Consider the following 23923-nt stretch of genomic DNA (forward strand, 5'->3'; position numbering starts at 1 on the left):
GTTATGTGTAAAATTTGAACATTTCTAAATTAGGCGCCCCCCAGTGGTGGTATCCGAAATACCCCGGGCAGACAGTAATGCATGCTGCTATCCCATCCCTGAGCTGAGCCGAGTGAGCATCCAAACTGTAAACAATTTTCTCATTTTCTACTAAGAAGAATCATGCCATCATAATCGTTTAAAATAAATTGTAACAACATAACATAATAACAAACATAATGCAGCAAACTGAATTTATTTGATCATCATTTTGATTTAAATCAAAGAAACACAATAATTGTAAATTTCAGAGTGGCACAACCTGAAAATATTTTACAACCGTTATAGGCATGAAAGAACACAAATCTCCCAGCTAATGCTCTCAGTGACAGCAGATTATTAAAGCTTTCATACTGCTTTCATAACCAGCTCACATAAAATACAAACAGGTGCTTATTCAAGACTATCAACAAAAGGTGTAATTCCCCAAAGATAACTAAAAACATTTTGCACGGAACATGTCATTGTGTGACTGACATATCCGTTTAATCGGAATTTCAATTTCCAATTGCTATGCCAGTATATCCTTAACAGATGGTTCATCATTAATATTTAAAAGAAAGAGGAGAGTCACAATTTTAGTCTCCTGGCATCTCCGAGGACATCCCGGAGTTTCACAATTTCATTCTGAGTCACCTCTGGTCGCTCTCATACTACGAGAATAATGGGATCAAGTCACTTCCACGCTCCATAACCAGGATTTATAGGGAAATCAAAAGTGGGCCTTGCCACTTGAGGGGATAGGAGCTGGCTTGGGGAGAGAAAAGGACTGAGAGGACGGAGATGAACAAAACGAGTAATGTATTCAGTTTGAGAATGAGGCAGAGAGCAAGAGGGTTTTGTCCCTGGGGTCAGACAGGGCCACTGCTGAGAGCTCCGGGGGCAGAAGGGGGCCTGTGGGTGGAGGGGTATTTGGGGGTCCAGCTATGACTCCTACACTCCTGTCATCAGGAAACCAGTAGGCAGACCAAGCCCCTGAAGCCTCTCCAAGCCCACTCCTCCATGGTCGGAGAAGCTATTTGGAACACTTTCATTATTAACCTCCCCTGCTTCTTCTTCTTTTTCTCCTCCGCCTTACTCCTGACACCCAACACTTACACTTACATTCAGCAGAGGTAAAGCTAACTACAATGCAAGTATATCATTTACAATGTTTAAGCTGGTGACTAAAGTCACATCTGCATATTGTAATTCTAGCCATTCCATTGGCTTACTGATAGGAACCAACACTGGGCATACAAAGTTCAAGTGATCCATTCTCAAAATTAAAGCTGCACCGCCTAAGGAAACTTATGGGGCAACCCAGTCTCACGGCAGTTCGTGAAATGGTCACGTTATTTAGTCTATTGATTTGTGTACACCGACAAATTTATCTCGTTTTATTTCGTGGTGGCCAGCACATTATTTAAAATAATGTATTATATTGAAAGCATCTTTCATGATCATAGCACGACTACGGTAGCGAGTAGTATGAAATGCCGAAAAGCATAAGGAGGTTCGTTGGGGTTGTGGATGGGTCAAACAACACAGGACTTTCACCCCGAAGACAGGGGATTGTGTCCCGTCTCCCACTTTTGACGTTTCCTTTGCCCGTTCTTCTTTTCCTAAACCCAACCTCAGTATAGATGCTTCCCATTACGTGCTGACCACCACGAAAAAAAATAGATAAACGTGTCCATGTACACGAATCAATAGATTAAAAATGACGTGACCATTTCACGAACGTCGTGAGACCGTGTTGTATGGGGAGACACATCAATTTGCACTGCCATTACCACAGCATGTTTTCCCCCACCCATGGGGCAGCAGAATAATCTGTAAACACAACACTGAATTACTGATGAATGTGTTGGCAAACAGTTGCTTATACGTCCAGCAGACACAGAGCAACATTAGCATTGTGTTGTGGCCACCTGAATGCAACCTGAATGTCCAACATTCACTGTCCTTTAGCTCTGTTTTGTATACTCCTGAAAAATAAACTATCCGTCTCTCTAGCTGCTGAAGGCTGTGGGCCGTGAAATAATGAGCAAAAAGACTGTAAAACACTCAACAGCTGAGGGACTTTCACATTACACATAGTAATTTTATCAATTGTTAAAACAGTCTTCATGAATTAACAGGTCCTCCAAACCAATACGACCACATAGGTTGTTTATTCCTACCCTCTATGACACATAGGAGTGTTTCATCAATTAGCGCCCCTAGCGGTGGCAGGAAATACAGGAGCGTTTTTTATCCTTATACCTAAACGTAGCGGTTGCAGTTTTAAATACATCGTTAACGTTGTGAAACAGATTGGTTAGGTTTAGGCACAAAAACTACGTGCTTAGGTTTAGAAAAAGGGTTATGTTTGTGGATTGGAGAATGGGTTAAAATCATGGGTTAGGGTTAGGGGTTAGGGTTAGAGTTAGGGTAACCCATTTGTTACATTACTTTACTGTACATCACTGTACTGTTCATACGTACATGAAGTAATTATGCAGGTGGTTTGCTCCATAAAGTTAAAATGACTTGATGTTTAATTTTATCTTCCAACAGAACATGAACCCCAGTCTCCATGGTGTAAGTCCTGTGGTTCTTTGACCAATCCACCTAATCAACAGACTTTCTGGCTCTTAATACTATCATAAATTACTTCCTGCTTTGCTCCAATAGAGGATGCCACCTAACAAAACGTCAAAATAATGTGCTAGTACAAACGACCTACGGGGTTGTTTTTCCGGGAGGACAGTCTCTGATAAATGCAGCTTTAAGAGTACTAGTAAATTTTGTGGGCTGCTTTTCATGTTTACATACATAACTCACCATTACATTCCAGGAACAAGGCTTTTACAAGGATTTTACCGTATCAATATATTTCAGGTTAATTCCCACTTGACAGGGATGTAGAAACAACTAATTGTATTTGTTTCCTGTGTCCTAACAGAGAGGAGAAAGGGGAGAAGGGGACTCTCACTGTTGCTGCTGCTGGCATATTTAATTACACCAAATTCACTTGTATCGTTTAAAGAAAACAGTGGTGAACAGCTTCTCTGATTAGCCTAGTTAAATTTGATCCATTATTTATATATTTACTATAAATTACAAAATCCAAGAGGCTTCTCTTTTAAATAGTGTGTGCTATTCTGCCCATGGAATCAGAATACAAGTCATATTTTGACCAGTTCAAATTATTAATTCAATAAACGCACACAGCGCTTTGAATGAGTAATCCAGGGAGAGCCACTTTGATTTGTATTAGCATGCATACTGTTGCACAGCTACTGTTGACTATGAAGAAATGAATTGCAAGTACAAAAGAAAAACAGTAGAGCTGTGTACCAGACATTTTGGAGTCGAGGTTGCATGGCCAGTTTCAATTCTTACTGTACATGTTCCCGGTAAACAACATGGCTTAACCGAATGACGCTAAATCTCTAAATGGGGGACAACAACAAAGAGATATTCTAGTTTCTCCTGTGTAAACAACCCCTCACTGTTGTGTCCCACCTCACATCACCGCTGTGTCATTTCGGTCTCTCTCAAGCGTTAGCATCAAATCAGTATGTACACACAGGCCATTTAGATACTTCAAAGTTCAGCGTTGGCTGCAGGGGTGAAAGCTCAGCATCCCACTAACATCCCTCGTCAGGCCTGGGGACTGGTAGATAAAAAGCTTAAAACCCAAACAGCAAAGAATCTCTCGCCTGGCTTGTGCCTCTCCAGCCTCAGTTGGATCAATATGTTTTTAACCTTGCCGCAAAGGATCTGTAATAATTTGAATTCAATGTTAGATGGCAGTTTATAGACTCTTTTGACAGGGGGAAAGAGTTACACTAAGTCTTGTCTTCTGTCACCCTGGTTGCAGGATAACACCAGTGAGGATCTAGAACAAAAGGGTAAAATCACAATTCCCTTTTTTAACTCATCTCAACTTGAGATGCTGCTGTCTGGAGGGATGCAAATACAGTAAGTGTGGAACTTCTCCCAAAACATTATCATCTATCTTGCTTTAGTGATGTAGGCAACCATCTCAGGTGCCGCAGAGAGAAGAAGCTGAGAAGGCACGGGAAGAGCAAGTCTCTCTCTGCGGGACATGGAAGTAGAGGTTGCCTAAAAGAATAACACATTTGACATTTGCTTTGTCAACAGTTAGGGATTTTATGACTTTGTGTCGGGTTTGTTCTCCAGCACTGATGTTTTCTTTACTGGCAGTGAATCGTAGTCCCGGCAGCTTGCCTACGCTCATACATTACATACATTCCATGTCCCACGCAGTTCATTGTTCACACTTTGACAAAGTCACACCACATGTCCTTGGGGTATTGCCATTTTACATCACAACACAACGGCATACCACATTTGAGTGATGTATAGTTTTTCTCTCCAGACACTGAACCAACCATGAGTCAAGATTGAATAACACCCATCCATCAATCACGTATGATTCAATACATGCAAACATCCTCGACCGAGCCGAGCAGCTATAGAATGCATGCATTTATAAACAGCTATGGTATCTTTGATGCCATGTGTTCAAACCTTGGTTTGATTTTCCACAGATGTCCTTGAGATACAGCTATGTCTAAACTTTCTCGTGGGGTCACAGTGTTATTAAAATGCATCGCGGTTTTCAAATGTAAATTTCACAGATTTTCCATATTGAGAAAAATAAGGGATTGGGTGCTCTAATTGTCTACTAGCAAGCAATGATATCCAGGCTCAAACCTCTATGGCTTTTATCCTGGAGGAAATATTCATACTGCATTTGTACTGCATATCTAGAAACCTTTTACATCATGAGATCATGGGATTCTCATTCTATCAGCAGCAAAGCATGTGTCTTGTTTATACTTCAGAATTAGCTGATTAATACAATGCTATTGATGGAAACATTTCACCAACATGAGATTGTACCATGCCATGATATGCTAATTTGTTTGCCTCAAGGTTCGAGACTTTTGTGACAGGAATGTCACTAGCTTGCTTCCCTCAGGACCATACACATGGGCATATCTTGAACACATTTAATGAGCATTGCATTTTCTTCACTGAACAACTACTGCTAATGTTCCCTAAAGCAAGGCAATTAACCAACAACTGCATCACTGAAGTTACTTTGGGGCCAGTGATAGAATAGCAGCATCACAAAGAACAACAGGCAACTTTAGGTGTAGTCCATCTGCTCTTATGGTGAAGGCAATGTGGGTGTCAGCCATTCTGAATTCAAGCAAAGTTAGAACGAGGGCTCAACCAATTTACAATATGTAACAATTTGCCTTGAGCTAAGACAGCTACAGCTAAATAGGCAAGACTGTAATGTGGAAATGAGATTATCTTGTCAGAAAAAAAACAATTCAGACCTCTTAGTTTCCACAGATTTGCTATATTTGCTTACATGTCCACACCCAGAAAGTCCAGCAAGAAAGCTCATGTTCAAGCAACAACCGTGTGAAAGTTATAGTTGAATTTGGTACTATTTTCTTTCATAGATGTTTTTTTTTAAATCGAAGGGAGAAAACAAAAACAAAATGCCCCCCTTTAGATACTCACGCTTGCCCAGTGTCTTAATATTTAATGTGGTACCTTTGACTGAAGCCTCTTCTATCAAAGGCACAGATTCTCCCTGGAAGTGGTACAGAAGAGGAATATGGCCTTAGTTTGGCCTACAGTTTTTGCTTATGTCTTACAGAAAGTAACTGTAGCAGCTTGATGCAAGCCAGGGCCGTATGTAGGGTCAGTGGAGATAAGGGGCTAAGCCCTGAAATCTTTAAATGAATCTGGGGTATATCTATGATATAAATCACTGCTATATGAATAAATAATAATAATAATAATAATAATAATAATAATAATAATTATTATTTTTATTATTATTATTATTATTATTATTATTATTATTATTATTAACTATTGTTTTTGGTACACCTATGCAATTGAATGCAATCCAATAGATCTGCCACACACTTACACTTAGAAAAGTTATAATGTTCACATTTCAGAGAGGTGTTAATTCACTATTAACACAACTATAAGTTGATGTATTAGTATTAATGAGGCCATATTTAGTGGTGGTGTTGTTGTACTGGATTGCAATTATAATGGAATGTGTTTCTAATACTCTTCCCCGTCTCATGTTTGTAGATGGGGTTGACAACATTTCAGAAACACCTAACTAAATAACTAATATTCCAGCCACTCTGGGTTTGAAATAAGAGCATTTCAGTTTTCCGGTTTCAATTTTTCAGTTTCAATTTCCAATTTCAATTTCAAATTTTCAATTTAAATTTTTCAAATTGATTTGTACTGTCAAATCACAAAATGAGTTGTCTCCGGACACTTTACAGATAGCATAGGTCTAGACCACACTCTATAATTAACAAAGACCCAATAATACCCCCCAATTTTCCCGCCAAGCATTTAGTGTGACAGTGGCGTGGAAAAACTTCCTTTTTACAGGCAGAAACTCTTGGTGGGTGGCCATCTGCCGCTGCCGCTTGGGACACAGAGACACTGATACAGATATACAGATACGGAGTAATATGATTCATAATAATTATAGCAGTTGGTATGATGAACAGTGGCAATTATCCACAATTTAAGTATATATATTCTTAAAGCTGCACTTTTATATGGCTCTTTGTAGTTTAGCTTATTTAAAGCTAATGTACTTGCACTTATTACTTGTTGTCTGGAGTTTGCACCTACAAGGTTGAAAGCACTTAATTGGAAGTCGCTTTGGATAAAAGTGTCAGCTAAATGACATGTAATGTAATGTAATGTTGTGAGTGAGCACTTTTACAATGTAGCTGGCATGTGTTGTGTATACTTTACTTGCTTGGTTGACTGTCAGGACATAAGAGCTGGCCACTGGGAGCTCCCCTTAGCTGGTGCTCCCAATATCAGTGGCAGGAGCTGAGAAAAAAAGTCTGTAGGGGTAGGGGCTCTCGTTTACATTCCTGCCGGCCATTCCATTTAAAACACATGGGTTTCTATGACTGCATTTAGTACAAAAAAATACCATGCATGATAAACCGTAAAAAAAGCCGGGCTTTGCTGGAAACATTTGGCCCTTGCTGCTGCCCATGGGTTAAGCTATTTTTTCAGCTAACACTAGCGTGTGCACCTGCACCTTGCAAAAACACATTACCGTATGCTGTATGACACAGTCCATGGCCCTGTTGTGTTTGACTGTCAGTGACTTATGAGGAGTTGACTTTAGCCATTGGCAGCGGACCTCAGGGTCTTACCTTTTTCAGTCGTAGAATCCCTTCTTGTGTCTGCATGTCTGTGACAATCTCAAACATGCCTTGGTCATCTCCCTCGATGATGTTATACGTTGACTTGGCATTTTCGCCGATGTCTCTATCGTTTGCTTTCACCTTGCCGCCCATTTTCCCTATGGGTAGGTCTTCAGGTATCACAAACTCATACAAACCTAGGGAGGAACACACATAGCTCTTTGGTTTCGACAAATCTTGATCAAACTGAACAAAGTTATGAAAGCATATTACAGTACTGCATCATCATTAGACTTGACAGCAGTTGGAATTAGTTTCTGAGGAGCCTGTTTTAATGACATTTGCAAAATAACATTTATTTTCCCTAATTATGACCAATCAGAGAAATACTCATTGAAAGCAGCAGTTATTTGTTTCTCCTTCGAATTTGATTTGGGATGTTTAAAGTCATGGCGTTACGTACTTTTAGAGAACTTTGGTGGATTGTCGTTGATGTCCGTTAGCGTGACGGTGACAGTCGTAGTTCCAGACAAGCCCCCCATGTGTCCTCCCATGTCCTTAGCCTGAATGACCACCAGGTACTCCTCTCTCATCTCCCGATCCATCCCATGAAGAGCAATTTTTATGGTCGCTGGAGGTGGAAACAGTTCATAAAACATTGATGCAATTATAAACATGACTGATACACTCATTGTAATGATGCTCATGCGAGTATGCACAAGCATGCACAAGAAAAAGCCAGGCATACTGTAACCTTCACGCCCCCCTTACTCCCCAGTTTTGTAGGTTGCATTATTTTAGACCATAACTTTACAAAACAAGGACTCCATACAAAGCAGAGGTAAAAAAAAAAAAAATGAAAAAAAAAAATCCCTGGCAGGTTTATTCATAGTCTGAGCAGAGCATGGCAAGGTGGCCATGGCTGAGCCAGTCCCAGCACCGAGAATCAGCTGTATTTGTTTTTTGAATGTGCTGTTCCACCGTCTGCAGTCATTTGTATTCTGATTGAGTGTGAATTATGCTGTCTGTCTTGTATAATCTTGAATATTGTATGCAGAATGGACCTTATTGACTCTGCCACGGCGCTGAATATAAAAAGGGCTCAGCACCGGCATATACGGCTAATCCACTCAGGAAACAGAGGCCCGCAGGATCATCAAATGAATATAAAACCCCTCATAAAACCCAGGCTTTGGCATGACACTGTGCCTTGGTCCTCTGCTGCCTACCACAATGAGAATATGCTTGGCTATGATGAAAAAAAAACGTGGGAGGGGTTAGGATGTTGTCTGTGCCTGCATTTTCTATTCTTGTGATAGATTTTCCTTCGAGATGTAGCACAATTTCAGGGTCAGTTTTGCTTTTGGGAGTCACGCACAACAACATTGATCTAAAAAACTAGAGAATGTGAAGGACCTTGTAAACAAAATAGCCACCTAACTTCAACAGCAATACCATATTGGAGGAAGGAGCCATAACCTTGTTGTGTCACCTCCACCCCAAGCATTACATGATGCCATTGCCATAATTCCCTTCACTCTATACATTAATAACATCTCCACAGTAATGAGCAAAAAAGCAACTTTCTTGGCAAAAATATGCATGTGTATTTGGTGACCATGGGAACAGCCCAACATACCGATTTGGACCATTCGATTTTGGACATTATGAATACGAATACGAATACGAATAGGAGTATGTGAACATTTTTCTTCTGTTTCACCAAGAATACAAGAGAGACAGGACGTTACAAACACTACATAGCCAAGACGGCAAGATGGACAAAACAGACAATACATTTCATAAAAAGTGACTTTACAAAGGTTACATTTACAAAAGTAAATAAGTAGATAAATATAACCTACTAAAAATGCTTGCTGTGCATAAAACCTGCAACCCGGAAGTCTGCCTCGCCCTACGTTCCATTCTTAAGTAGGGTAGTATGCATCTGTGTTATTTAGCACCTTCAGAGCATTGGGGACGAAGGATTTCTTAAAAAATGTTTCTATTTGCTGTTGGTACTCGCTGTGTAATGGATGGGAGGGGTCACTAATAATTTTCTCAGCTTTGTTTGTAATGCGTTCCTCATAAATACTGCTTAATTGCTTTTGTGGCTTCCCTATAATTTGTGAAGCCATGCTCACTATTCTCTGCAGTTTGTTCCTCCTTTGGATGTTTAGTAGCCCCATAGACCACTACTCCCAGACCCAGGACCATAGGTTTACTTTCACATTATGTCTCCATGTCTGTATTTTATAGATCTTCCCATCCACCAAGTGAGGTTGATCTTGACTTTTGTTTTTTGTTGACTTTGACTTTAGTTCATCATTGCTTGGGTCCCACAGGCACCACTGCTATACAGTATATGTTAAAATAACATAACCTTTTTTATCCTTTAAATACAATAAAAAATATGTTTATGCTTATTATATGTAGAAAAGTATTAAGGTGGTTACCATTTTAATTTGCCACAAACTGGGCTTGTACTGTACTTGTGATTGTATATGTCTATGGTCTATGCATGACGTTATATATATTCTTCAGTCATCCACTGAAAGGAATAAAAGAAATGTCAAAGAAACCCTGTTACGAAAAGTAAAGTAAATATAAAAAAAGAAATGGCAAACACATTACCCTAGTGATGTTACTTATGTTTGTGGTAAATTAGACCACCAGAGGTCTAACTTCCTACCAGCCTCTTATAAACAAACTGTCCAAACAAATCCAAATTATTTGGGATCTGAGAGGGGTAGTGCAGTGCAAAAAGTACCGTCGACACCAATCACAGCACAGCATACGAACCTCCACTCCATTTAATCTGCCATTATCTGTAGTGGACTTCTGAAACATGTCATTAGTTCAAAATTAGGTTTTTCAAACAATATCAAGGTGATAAAGTATTTTTTTAGCTGTTTAAGTTAGGGTTAAGATTTCTTTTTTCCAGAGGATGTTCAATTAAAAGATGCTCAATTTGTAAACACAAGTTATATTTGAATGTTACAGTCATATATAGATGCTGGGACCAGTGTCATACCATTATGAATGCAGTAACAGATAAGGGACCCAACAACACATTGAACCCTTTAATTCAAAATTAATAATTATTAATTGCACATTATCATTGTGCAATGTTTATCGGTGTTGCCTGTATGAATCTGAGCTGCTGTCCTATGTTTTTGGTTTGCTAGTTTGTTTCTATTGTTTGGTCTTTTGTACTGTTTCTCTCTCCTGGGGATGTCAGAATGTATCCATCTTCTATTATTATTGTAAAAGTGAAAACCAATACATACATTGGCAAAAGAAATAGAGCACTGCAATAGACAATGCAACGGCCAAGTGCTGAGTTTCACATGCAGTAAATCCAGAGAACCTTTAACCTTTAAATACTCTTAAAGATAAAAATGAAACCGGGAATCGAAAAAGGTACTTTTTTTAAGCACCCCTAAGCTGAAACACAATACAGTATGAAGTGTATCGTCTCACTTGTCCTTGTAAATGTGCATGGGACACATACAGAGCATCTGAAAGATAGAGTGAGTGGACACAAAGCTGTCATCAAAAAAAGAAATGGGTCGCCCTTTTAAACCATTAAGATGCCTAATTAAATAAAGGATTTTAATCTAACTTTTCTCCCACCTTATTCTAATATCTGCTACGCATAGTAATAATCAAACACGTATGGGCGTTAGTTAGTGTGCAAAAGCAGAACGTATACATCAGGGCTTCTCAAAGTCCGGACCGAGGTCGGATCCGGACTGAACGGTAAGTAAATGTGGACCCAGCCCATACCTTGTGTAATCAATACAATACATTATTTATATACAGTACACTTGACTGGATGTTACTTAAAAGTTATAAGTGAGTTGATTGTTATTTTGTTATTGCCAATCGTTCCGGACCTATGACTTTGAAAAAATAAAAATAAAAAATCAGATGCAGATCTTTGAGTAATAAGCTTGAGAACCCATGCTCTACATGCTGTATTATGTCACTGGTCTAAGCAGAAAAAATGAGCTTTGACTGGCATCAACAAGGTAAACCCACCTCTCCTCCAGTCACGCAAACAAATGAACCCATAAATTAAAAAAAGGCAACACAAACAAGTCACTCGTCCTCCAGCTTCCACGCACACACAAACACACTTCATGCTAGAAGCAACACTCATCTCTGTTGATCATCGTTAATTATTCAAATTAATTCCTAATCACTGAAAAGGGAGGATAGACAAACACTCATTTCCATAGATATTTGCCTCTACTTTTTTTTTTCTTCCTCACCAACCATTAACCAAGTGATGAATTTGGGCATGACGTTTATTTATTTGTTGAATGCTTTTCATTTCCAATGTGGCGTTGTAAGTGTCAAAGACATTCTAATGGTTGTTTTCCCCCTTACCTTTTATTTGTCATTAACATTCATTAAAACATCTGGCTCACTTCAATGAGCCATCTGCATGTGCGCTGTGATCACACAAAGCATGAATGCTAATCCTTAAATTGTCTTTATCGACATGCTACATGCTGCAGATGCTCAGAGACGGAGACGCCTATAGTCCTCAGGAGGACCAGCCCGATTTTTGTGTAGAACTAAGACTTGGTCCTAATTATGTGCATATATTTGGAGACTCTCTTTTCTTGAAGCTTGTTTATTGTGCGCTGTTTTCCAAAAATTGTGAGCAGTCGATTTCCATCTCATTTCTTATTAATGTAATTTCCACCATTATTTAATCATATTGCTTACAGACACATGTTAAAAAGTCAGCTGAAAAAGAAATTAAAGATCCAATCTGGAATCTGTTTTGAGATAATTTTATGCATGGTGACGCTCCTGAAGAATGTGCCTTGTGAAATGAACAAGTAATTATTATTATTTTTTATTATGAATTCTTAACACATGATGATGTTACACAGCAGCATATGAGTACTGGCCCATTTAGCATTTAGGACGACCAATAAGCTAATGGAAACACGCAACTCAGTGGTGCCTGTATGAATCTTATAATCTAGTAGTTTTACTAATAACTTTCATGCAACCCATTGTTGAAGCATACAGTGTGTTACTGACAATCGGTGCAACTAGCTATAACAGGCCAAACATAATAGAGAAGCCATTGCATTTGTCTTTATGAAGTCTCAATCAACGGAAGAACATTTACAGGGTAATTGCCTGACATCCTCACCTTCCGCTCTCTGTGTGTAGTCGTTCTCAAACTCTATTCTTTTTTGGGAAAGCTACTCCAACCAACCAAGTTTAACCAAGTATCCAGCTTATTGAAATAACTCACGTTTCGGTATTGTGTCAACAGTTAACATAATTTAATATTCTATGTGGCGTTTTCTTTTGCAGGGTGCAAATGTTCCACCAAAACAAGTTTCTTCCTGAGACTATTTTGCAGAGCCACTGTGTACGTCCCATTGCCCTTAAATTGCATCCCCAACTCCTCCGCTTGCCTCCCTTCCTCACGTCTTAGTCCCTCTCACCGAGGAGGCCGGGGAGAGATGCAAGGAAATCAGGAGATCAGGAGGAGAGAGGCAACAAGCAAATGTGTTTTAGAGGGATGAGACGTCCTTTCCTCTGAAGCGTCACATGAATTTGTCAGCTGTACGGGCAGAGTTAGCAACTCCTTCAGCTGCACGGCTTCCGGGAAGGCTGCTCTCGTGTATCCTCGGCTATAGTTCCTTGATGATCCCTCCTCGATGATCCCTCCTTGGTCCTCGGTGCAGAAATAAGAGCTTTAAGACGGTCTTCAGGAGGGACAGAACAACTTCAGCCGAGAACCGAGGAGTCAAGGAGCTATCAAATAAGGGGCATGAGATGCAGCCACCGTCACCGAGTCTGGAGCTTAGCGCCGCCCAAGATGATTGTGATTGGTTTAAAGAAATACAAACAACCCAGAGCATTTTTCCTCCTATCCCAGAATGTGTGTGTGTGGTGTAGCCAGACCTTACTCCACAGCACTGTGGAGATTGCTATGATGTATCCCACCGATAGAGCGATAATTTTGTCTTCACCCACATAGCTTTTACTTCCTGTTGTGAAAGGCTACATGTGTATCACTCTCATTCAGCAAGCCCAGGGTGATTGTATTATCCAGATTGCAATCATGAGTGATTGATATTGTGTGTATATAATACTTTCCATTAGTGATGTCAGTAGCTGCTGTCTGACAAGTCTGACGAAGATCTCTGAGAGATCAAAATGTTTCCTTGTGAAATGTATTACTGTAGCAGCCACATACACAGAATGGGGTCTTATTTATGTTTCACTCAGCATGTCAGCTGTGTGGGTGCTTTTGTAGTTATTTATCCATGCAACGACATTTTTCTGCATTATTTCATTATAAATTTTCTCATTTTAGTTGTAGTGCCCCCGCTGATATGATTGAAACATAAGTGTGCAGCTGTAGAGGGAAGGGGTAGACAAACGGAGCGAGGCCCGGAGCCCGAGTCATTAGCAGCGTCATGCAGCGATAATCTACAAGCATTTCAAAAAACAGATGGGCTGAGTTACCTGCAGTCCTTTTTAAGCTATAACCAACATTGTCAGCTCCTGTTTAGCAAGCATTTGCTAATGTTGTCCCTTACAGGCTTGCCATAAAGAAGTTATGCAGACATACACATGGTGGTGAACACCACGCTCGTTAACAAAGTTGCCATGTTGTCTTCTGATAAGTGTTTTTTTTCTCTTTTTAATATAAATCTCTTTATTGCCCTTACAGAAAATGTATGCATGTTTAGCCTAATGCACAGCAATAGTGTGAGGTGACTTCAGTTGAGGCAGCAGGTGGGGAAGCTGTTGCATCTCCACCTGCTGGAACCTGTACAACCTGTTGCACCTGTGGGCAGTGCACGTATACATTAAAAACCACCCTCTCACTGCAGTCACATCTGGCTTTCTTTTTCATTTCAATCTACACAGCACGGAGAGCTCTGCTGCTAAACTCAGGCAGTGTTATAAATGCATGTAAACTGATTTACGAATGTCACGTCATTATCCCGCTGTTGGCTTCTAATGGCCGCCGGGCTGGGGCAGGTGTGGCTTATCTGTCATGGAGCTGAAAAGCGGAAATGAAGCAGACTATGTAATGCATTTGATTAATACATCTTACAGATTATATTCACATGGCAGTGAATAGTTAGCCTGGTCCTACCAGACTCTCGTACATTTCATTAGTCCAGAGAGTCTGGCCTCTCTCCATTGACAAGTGCTAACTTCCTTGAAGGCGGGTACTCTGTTGAAGTTTAAAACTATTGGATCTGCCCAGAGCCACTCTGGATCTGCCACAACCAATCGCTAACGTTTGGTCTTGACGTATGTCATGCACATGTACAACAAGAGGGCAGACCGACAACAACTATCGGCTTATATTTAGCATTAGCATCGCTAGCGTTAGCCTTAGCCAACTCCTTCACCACTAACGGAGCGAGCTGGAACATCAAACTCTTCCTGAACCCCGTGGGGAGGAGGGCCACAACATCATGGCCACCAACAAAACTCAGCAGAGATTGTTCTTGCTCGGGCTTTAACTTCTGGATATTTGGCAGCGTTGCTGCCACAACGGACCAAATGGCTTCGTTCGCATCTTTCTAGTGCACGTCCTCAACGTCATCGTTCTCAGCCACTCCCTCTGTTCGCTGATTGGACCTACAAATATTTGACCGGAGAAAACCCAAGAATATACTGCAAACCCAGACGGAGTACTGAAGGGAAATGAAAATTGAAGTACGTAGGAGGGCGGAGCCAGGCTAGTGAATAGTCTGTTTATAACTACAATTAAATTAAATACCTGTAGCCATCACACAGTAGCAGGACCAATACCATGGTCTTTGGTACGTGTGTACCAGTTATACAGTCAAAGTCAAAATCTTTATTTTTCAGAAAACCTTGTTGCCTTTAGGTGAAAGAAAATTGGTATGTGGTGTGAAAATATATTTTAGTAATCTAAAGAAGTAAAAAATAAAATTAAACTTGCATTATAATTGTGCACCCAAATCCAAAAGATTAAGGGTCTGGCATTGAGTAATGAAAATGGCCCAACTCGAGGGGCGGCACCAAGCATGCATTTTAAAATCTCACTGCATGCAATAGGATAACACTACGACCAATCACAACAATACACAGGGTGACGTATCCAGAGCCCCATACGCTTAGCTACCAGCGGAGCTAACTGGTAGATTAACATCTGTTTAGCCCGCCTCTGGCCCGCCTATATCAGATACACTGATGTGATTGGTGCAGCTCGGCTACAAGGGCATAGTTAATGAGCATCATTACTCAATGCAAGAGTGACTGGCTGAGCAAATTCAAATTGTGCTCTCGCGAGAACTCTGGATTTCCAGAGTAGGTCTGATACACAGTTGGGCCCAGAAAGCATAGGCCTCACAGTTAAGGTAGGAGCTTCCCCTATATCTGCATCTACAATAAATTAGACCCTTCTAAGGTAAATGTATTCCCTACAGTGAGTTGGGACATACTTACATTGAGGCTCAGTCAAACTGATAGCCCACAACTTGACCTGAGGTGACTTTGTAAGCTTATTCTAAGTTGAATCAGGTATTGAAAAAGTCAAATTTCAGTCAAACAAGTTTAAATACTGAAAGGTTCTGGCCTGATGTGGCTGGCTCTGTCGAGAAAAAAAGGAACACTTAAATTATCCATAGATGTAATCACTGTCTCACTGTTAAGCCTATTGCTTTCCTTTTTGTCCCATTATGGGTGTGGCGTTCTTTCGCTACATTTTGTACTTCATTATGTTGTCCATTGGTTAGAAACTGACAAAGCATTTGCATGCTGTATAAATGGCTCCCATTAAATTTAATGAATTAAGGTTTCGATCTTAAAGAGATCTCCGTCAGGCTTTGTCAGGCAAACAATGAATAACACAAAGAGCTTTGCCTGCCCCACAGAGGTGTCCTCCTTTTGTGTATTCTTTTTTTCAGTCATAGTGATCTTACTGGACCTCTGTATTGTTGCGTGTAGCATTAAGCATGCTAAATAGTGTAATACTACAGCTGCTTACACTTAGCAACACATTGACATGGCCATTCTGCACAGACTCTTATATCCAATGTGTCAAACATGTTTCAAAATGGCCTCCGGTGTGTGACACTTTGGCTTCTAATTACTTAAAGTGGAGGAACACAATCCTCACAGCTTTGTGCCCACATAATAGAAATTAATCTTAGCATTCTAAAACACCAACAACCAGAGAACTGCACTTACCAGAGTTGGGGTCTACAGAGAAATATGGTTGTCCCTCCAGTATGCTGTAGACTAGTTTAGCGCTGTTCCCGTACACTGGATCATCGGCATCTGTAGCTGTTACCCGGGTGACTGGGGTACCTGTGGGGCCAAAAGACAGACTTATGAACTATACCTCTATAGGCAATCATCTCTACAAAGCTGTGGCAATCAAGACAAGCCTACTCAACCCTATGTGGGGTTGATTTGTTCAGAAAATCAGATCCCATCTGTGTCAGACAAGCTTGACAACGCATTTTCAAGTGTGTTACTCTGAAATATTAGCGATTCATATCAGTATATTTTGAATTCAGTACATGAGGGACAGTATGGAAATTATTGGGATGGGGAGGGCAGCTGAACCATGTGGTTCACTTTAAAAGCAAGGCCCTCCATAACTTTATCAAACATTTCACGGAAAACTTGATATAGAAAAAACTGCAAAGTCTTCCACACCCCCCTTTATATGTCAACAAAATATACCAGTGTTGAATTGGTACAACGTTAATAATGCAGATATTTAACTGTCAGTGAGTAAACAAACTTGTGAAATAAAAAAATATATTAATATAGTTTGAGGTACATTTAAAAGACCCTCCACTGCTCTTCCAAACATGTTGCACTATCCTCACAGCAAAAAATAAGACATACACACAAAACAAACTAAAAGCAACATGATATTTGAAAAGGCATGTGTACCCATGAACAAACTGTATCTGTCATTGTGCCACCCCAGGCCCTTAATTCATTAACAGTTCTGGCGTCATAGTGTCAATTACCTGCGGCAAATGTGACGTGACTTCAGATTAAATATTTTATAATGGGTGTTTGGCCTAAGTGAGCAAACCAGTCATGTCAGTGTCGATTAGTCTTGTAGACTCTTGTAATGCTAGCGTCTGCTGGACACGTTAGCTGGTGTGCAAATCAACGTGACTGAGATGGATGTGTCACATCCTTATTTTGTAACACAACGGGGAAAGTAACCTGCCAATCAACTGATGGCCAAGTTATGCATTCACAACTGTTGGTCTTGAAAAACTACAGACCTCTAATGTACACACTAAAAGGTTGTGCGTCCCTTGGAAACCCTCTGTGAAGGTTATAAAATACTCCAATGAGCCGAGCACAAAGAAAACACGTTCTGAGAAGAGGTTGCCCAATTAAAAGTTTGACTATGTTAATGCAACCATTGCCACATGTATTCTTAAGATGCTAATCGGATATCACTATAGCACTAGAGCAATTAGCCATTACCTTCACACCAACAAAACTCAATGTAGCAGAAATGAGGTCCTTTATTAAACCAGATCTATGAGGTTTGCAGGAAATGTGCAGGAAAGGGACCTTCAACAACGTCACTTGTGCCATTAGTTTTCTGTTAATGAGATTAGTGCCAATTCAGTCCACCAACGGTGGCTCCATTATGAGGTATCAGCGAAAAAATGCATTGGAAAAACTGAAGAGAAAGAGACTATTAACACAATTAAAGTCATCCATTTTAATTCACAGTGACCTAGCTTCTCATCAGTCTCAGTGTGAGTGTGTGTGTGTGTGTGTGTGTGTGTGTGTGTGTGTGTGTGTGTGTGTGTGTGTGAGGGAAGTACGGAGAGCAAAGAAGCTGACATGCTGACAGTGAGCAACACGCTGGCAGGAAGCTACAGATGGTATGGTAATTGTTTCTGTGAAAGATGTTTAGAGGTGTTCTGACAACAAAGGGAGGCGTCCCTTGTCGCAGACAGCACAGGTCCTGCCACAGGCACCTAAGTCTGCCCACTGCAGATGAAAAGGCTTGTAGTCCTTTGACTCAGGAGACTGGGGTTTGTGTCCTGTGTGAAACCAAAAGTCACCTGTCACTTTTTGAAATTAACCAAGTTTTACAGACTTTAGTCTGTGACGTAGTGACATCTGTGAAGTCATGTTACATCCTCATTTTAGTAGTGGACTAGTTACGTGACTTATTTCTGGCTATTCGCTAACTAACTAACTAACCCTAACGCCTAACTCTAACCCCACTAACTAACAAACTTACTAACTAACCCTAACTAAAGACTTGTGTTGCCTAAACTTAAGTAGTTCGGTTTCACAATGACCACTAAGTGTTTAAATCTGGGCCCATTACGTTAAACAGAATGGTCACATGATTAAAATTTCCACTGCGGTTATGTGTTACATTCACATGTTTAAAACTTTCGTTGCGGAGTCATTGACAATCGACCTATTCTGTCGTTTAGGTATGAGGATGTGTTGACCAAAGATGTTTTTCAGCTTCAGACTCATACAGACATCTCCCTCTATATGACGTCAGCTACACATGTCAACCATTGATTTATAATCAGCGCAGCCTCTGGTCTTGTAACAGCAAAACAAAGCAAAAGCCACCTCTACACTCTAACTGGAAGAGCAGTCTCACTGTTGCAACCCAATTATTTCACAGTGAGAGAGCCTCAAGTGGTCCTCCGAGACATCGGGTGTTCTAGTAATTTATAGTCTTATGATGGCCCATGCTGTTGTGTTGCCAAAGCTTACCTTGTAAATTTCATACTGCTTGTTACACCCCTTGCCTTTTGCAGTGTTAAGATCACAGCAAATCAATGAGCTCTCTTTCTTCCTGTGTTACTGTTTCTGTTGGCTGCGATAGCGCAAGCAAAAAAAAACATAACTTGATGTCAGCTGCTGATAGACTTGGAATTTTCTCTACTTTAATCCACTAACTGACACTTGGATCACTTGCTCTCAATTGGCATGAAAAAAAACTGTGAACCTAATATTCCATTAAATTGATTGTACTCAACATGAGCTGCATGTGTCCCAATACTTTAAATCTACACACCACATTGGAGAACACAGTACACATGCCGTTATGTGGACGTTTCCCACAAACGTGTTAGACGAGTAAATAAAATATTAAATAAAATGGGTTGACAGAATATAAGGAAACATAATTATATAAATTGTATCCCACAGGTGTGTGCAGTAATCCAAATTGGTGTTCTCATGCAGAAGCAAATTATATCCTGTTTGCCATAGGTCTTTGCCAATTGTCAAATGAACAAAATGAGAAACAGCAAAAAGAAATTGCACCTCCTTTTATTCAGAGATAAAGAGCCTTATCTGTCTGAAAGTTAAATTACTACTACTACTACAGAGGGAGAAGGCAGCCATCAACACATCCATAATTACGAAAAGTACCTTCGTGATTCTAAAAGGTGTCTGACTATTGCAAACAGGCTTTCTAAATTCAGTTACACTATGGATTGAAGTGGGGGAAGAAGAGGGTAGGAAAAAAATCTTCATAAAAACAGTGGAACCGCTGGAGCATTAAATTGCTCCCTCTTTCTTTCCCTCCCACAGGGGTAAAAGTCTCCTCACCACCCCTGATAAAAAAATGAGGGATTAGGAAAGCCAGTGTTTTGGTCCTGTTTCAAATCAGTGCAGATTAGCTCGTCCTTCCCCTTGATAATGCTCCGAAATTTCAGGGACACTGCAGAAATAGATGCAGCTGTAGGCCAGGCAATGTGCACAGAAACGCAGTTGTAGGAGGAATATTGTCTCTAGCTTTATTTGAAGCCTGTAGCATTGTGGCGATTACAATAATAGCAACACCTAGAAACATCCAGGGATAAAACAAAAACAAAAACTGAATGGCTGCAACAAAACAAAAGCAGTGCAGGCAGGAATTAGGTATGTAAAAGGCCTCCAAATGCAACCGATGTCCCGTGCACCCCACTGCTCTGGCAGCTTTTTTTTTTTAACTAAAAAGTGGTGCTTACACACCATTCTTGATCAAACCTGTTAGGGATATGGCGGTGCAATCATGCAATTTCCTGTCTAAATGGATTTGTCTCACTTTTCTCTTGCTGCAGAGCAAATGCCCAGGCACTGAAAGATTACATATAACTGTTTCCTGGAAAAGCAAATCTCCCTCTGTTGGTTTGGGCAGTAGCCCACAGAGTGACACGCATTAAGCATGTATGAAAATACAGCCTGCATTTACACTTGTTTTCCCACGCTAAGTGTAATCTCATTAATCACGTCCTGAAATTATCGGGATTTAATACCACACTATTCATTTAAACACACATCATTTTCAAAGGATGCCATTACCGTACAGTACAAGAAGTATTAATACAGCTGTTGTTTTTTGATTGAAGGGCCTGCGGTTTCTAAAGGGGCCCCAGAATAAAGACATGGGGGTCTAGCCTCCTCTTTTATCAACGGACGGAAATAATAGGGCACACGCTTCCTATTTACTCTGTATACTGCCTCAGTGATGGGAAATCAATAGGAATCTTCCTTGAACCAGAGAGGGGATAAATTGGGGGCTGCAGCCCGATGTGACACACAATGGCTGTGGAAGGACATTGCAGCTTATTTCTGTAACACATTATCCCACAACACAGCTCCATCTGTATATAGCCTGTTTATTTCCTTAGAAGTATTGCACACATAATCAAACAGTGGAAGGTCATAAAGATGTCGCTTTGAGCCATCACGAGATGCTCATTTGCAGACGCGTACTGTACACTGCAGGGTGGCAGGAAAAGGAAATGAACTTAAACACTACACTTGCCTACGTGTACAAATATGAATAAGCATGATTAAGTACCCAATATGTTAAAATTCAAGATGCTCATTTACCCCAGCTGGTATCAAAAAAATGCTGCTGAATGATGAAATGAAAATGAGGAGTACTATATTTTTCTTTTTGTATTTTGTCAATCAACACATTATTGTATGAAAATGTGTGTGATGGGCTCCTCCGCAATTAAGTGCCTTGAAAAACTATTAAATAAAACATGAACTACTGTGAAAAAGAAATATTTTGCAAAAATACGCTCTCCCTTTATGAAATATTCTGCAAAGGAAAAAAAAAAACTGTATTGCACAAAACTATTACAAAGTCTTCATTATAATGTGTATGTAGACAGAGGTTCTATTTTCCAGTTGATCTAACAAGAACATGATCTGCTTTTTTCCCCCCATTGCCCAGAATTCACCCTCAGCATGCTTAGTGCAACTCAGCAAACCGCACCACAGGGAAGAAGTCTCCGCTCAAGTACCGTCATACCTATCTTTGCTCAAAAGAATGTGCCATTACAGTTCATTTACTAGCGCTGGAAGGCTAGACTTTTCCTCCATACCCCGACGTCCAACAAGCATGGCAGCTGTGTAACATCTCAGCTCTGCTCGGCTTGGACCAGCTCAGAAGCGTGAAGGGTAGAAGACAGGGGCCATTCATATGCATGCAGGCACTGAGCCATAGAGAAGGAATATCACTGAGGCATGGGGAGAGCTGTGGGCTGCATGAGGCATGGGGCTAACAGTGCCCTGCTGTGAGCCCTACCCGGGTAAAACAATACTGTTTATGTCTGACTGGCTTTACACTGCGGGGGACGAAAGACAAAGGGAGAAATAAAGACAGGAGGAGTAGTATGCATCGCAGCACTGAATTCCTGGCAGTTTATTGTAACAGTAAGGTATGCAAAAAGCAAATATTAGATATAAGAAAATGTTCTTACAACAGGGAGTTTTCAGATGACACCAAACCCTTTAAGTAGCCTAAAAAAGTCAAATGCTGCTGTCTCAGAAGAACTGATCAGATAGGGTTGTTTTTCACCATTTCTGAAAAGAAAAACTTATTTTGGATTTATTTGAGATCAGCTCGTTCGCTACAAGCTACTTGCTGCAAACAAAATTGCACTAGCTGCTTAAAGCAAGCGGCTAAAACACTAGCACTTCAGCTACAATAGAGAGCCCTAACTTCTAGGTTTTCTAAATGTCTGTTGATGATCAAATGTCATCGTTTGTTTGATATTTCTGGTTTTAGTGGCCTTTCATAAACACCATTTCCCAAAAGCCCTAGACCTTTTTCGGCTAAACGTCACGGCTTGACAAAAAAAGCGAGTCCGTGGGTGAGCCAAGGGGCTGCAGTTGGCGTTATTACTAAAATCTTAAATAGTATCTTAAATATTAATCTCTATAATAATAATAATACTATTTTTCAGAAGACCAACTATAGAAATGCTGAATGAGAGAACAGAGGACTGGAACAGAGGCATTGGCTGCTTTGCTTAATGAACCTGCAGGCTATATGAGCTGTCAAACAAAGCTAGCTGTTCTCAACCTAGTATTGCAGTAAAAGCTTCTCTACTTACATTTGTCAGGCCACTTAAAGTATGACTCCAAATTAATGTTAAAGTGCTCATATTATGCTCATTTTCAGGTTCATAATTGTATTTATATAAGTTATATAAGAATAGGTTTACATGATTTAATTTTCAAAGAACACCATATTACATATATATATATACAAAAAAGATATATAACACAATAAAGGAAAAGGAAAAAGCCAAATATGCATAATATGAGCACTTGAATCCATGTCTGCTAGACAGACAGGGGGAAATCCCATGCAACCTCCCCAACCCCCCCAAACCTTAGAATGCATCCACTGGCCAATTAGAAAATAGTTCAACAAAGCCATGTCATAAATGATGCTGAATGAATAAGAAACTGCATACTGTAGCTGCTCCCCTGCCATTGGTCTTAGACAGTCTGTCTGCTGGCCAGTAAATATTTGTCTGGTCTCATAACAGCCCCTTTTCTTACAACAGCACAGTGCAAACTAATGTAATGAACCCAAGCATAGTGAAAATGTAATAATGCACCCCATGGTAATGAATGTTTAAGTGAGTCCAGAGTTCACTTAGCCACCGCTCTCCCCCCCTCCTACTTTTCTAGGTCAGAATCATGGCGTGCCAAACCCTTTTTTTTCTAAAATGGCTGGTCTGTCCCCTGACAGCGCCATTGCGGTGACAGGAAAGTGATTATGTATTGATCATGATCACATAGAAACTGGTGTTGCTCTCTCTCCTGTCTGTGGGCAGAGAGGATAATAGCTCATGATCAGACAGGGAGACAGACAGCCCATCTCTCCAGGCAGTGCCGCCAGCACTATTTCTGGACAGTACCACTACCACCAATTTGATTGAAATGCATGTGCACGGATGGGGAATAACGCAAGAATTAAGAGGCGATTAGCTCTCTGAGGCAGAGTATTGTCAAACACAAAGTGTAGCGCTGTGCAGGCCAAAGCTCTTGATAACACAGAAATGGTTGTAAAGAGGTGGAGAAAACAAGCGTGTCGAGGCATCCTTTCATCCATCCATCCATCCCCGTCCGTCTATTCTCTCAAAGGAGCAGATGACATACTTGGAGCAGCGCCAGTAGATTTTTCTACAGTAGTCAAAGCCAGTAGTCAAAGCCAGTTTTGGGTTCATGGGCTGCAGATGGGCATTTATAGCAACATTACAGCTGGGCATTGAGGGATACCCTTAAACAAATAATCATGCTCATAAACAACTGGCATGTGTGCACTTACTTTTTTTCATTTTTCCAACGCAGCCACAAACCTCCCACCC

The 23923-nt window shown here is 40.4% G+C and overlaps 1 protein-coding gene across 2 annotated transcripts in view; it reads right to left on the reverse strand.

Moving 5' to 3' along the window:
• The window catches only part of cdh8 (cadherin 8), a 109483-nt gene that overhangs the window by 26106 nt on the left and 59454 nt on the right, over nt 1–23923 (reverse strand). For both annotated transcript variants that reach the window (XM_078256547.1, XM_078256539.1), the window contains exons 3-5: nt 16485–16604; nt 7726–7893; nt 7272–7459 (exon numbers count right to left, since the gene is read on the reverse strand). In XM_078256547.1, coding sequence (XP_078112673.1) covers nt 7272–7459; nt 7726–7893; nt 16485–16604 — 476 coding nt within the window. The remainder of the gene's footprint in view (nt 1–7271; nt 7460–7725; nt 7894–16484; nt 16605–23923) is intronic.

The sequence above is a fragment of the Sander vitreus genome, chromosome 1 (assembly GCF_031162955.1).
Source record: "Sander vitreus isolate 19-12246 chromosome 1, sanVit1, whole genome shotgun sequence".
In the NCBI taxonomy this organism is placed as follows: Eukaryota; Metazoa; Chordata; class Actinopteri; order Perciformes; family Percidae; genus Sander; species Sander vitreus.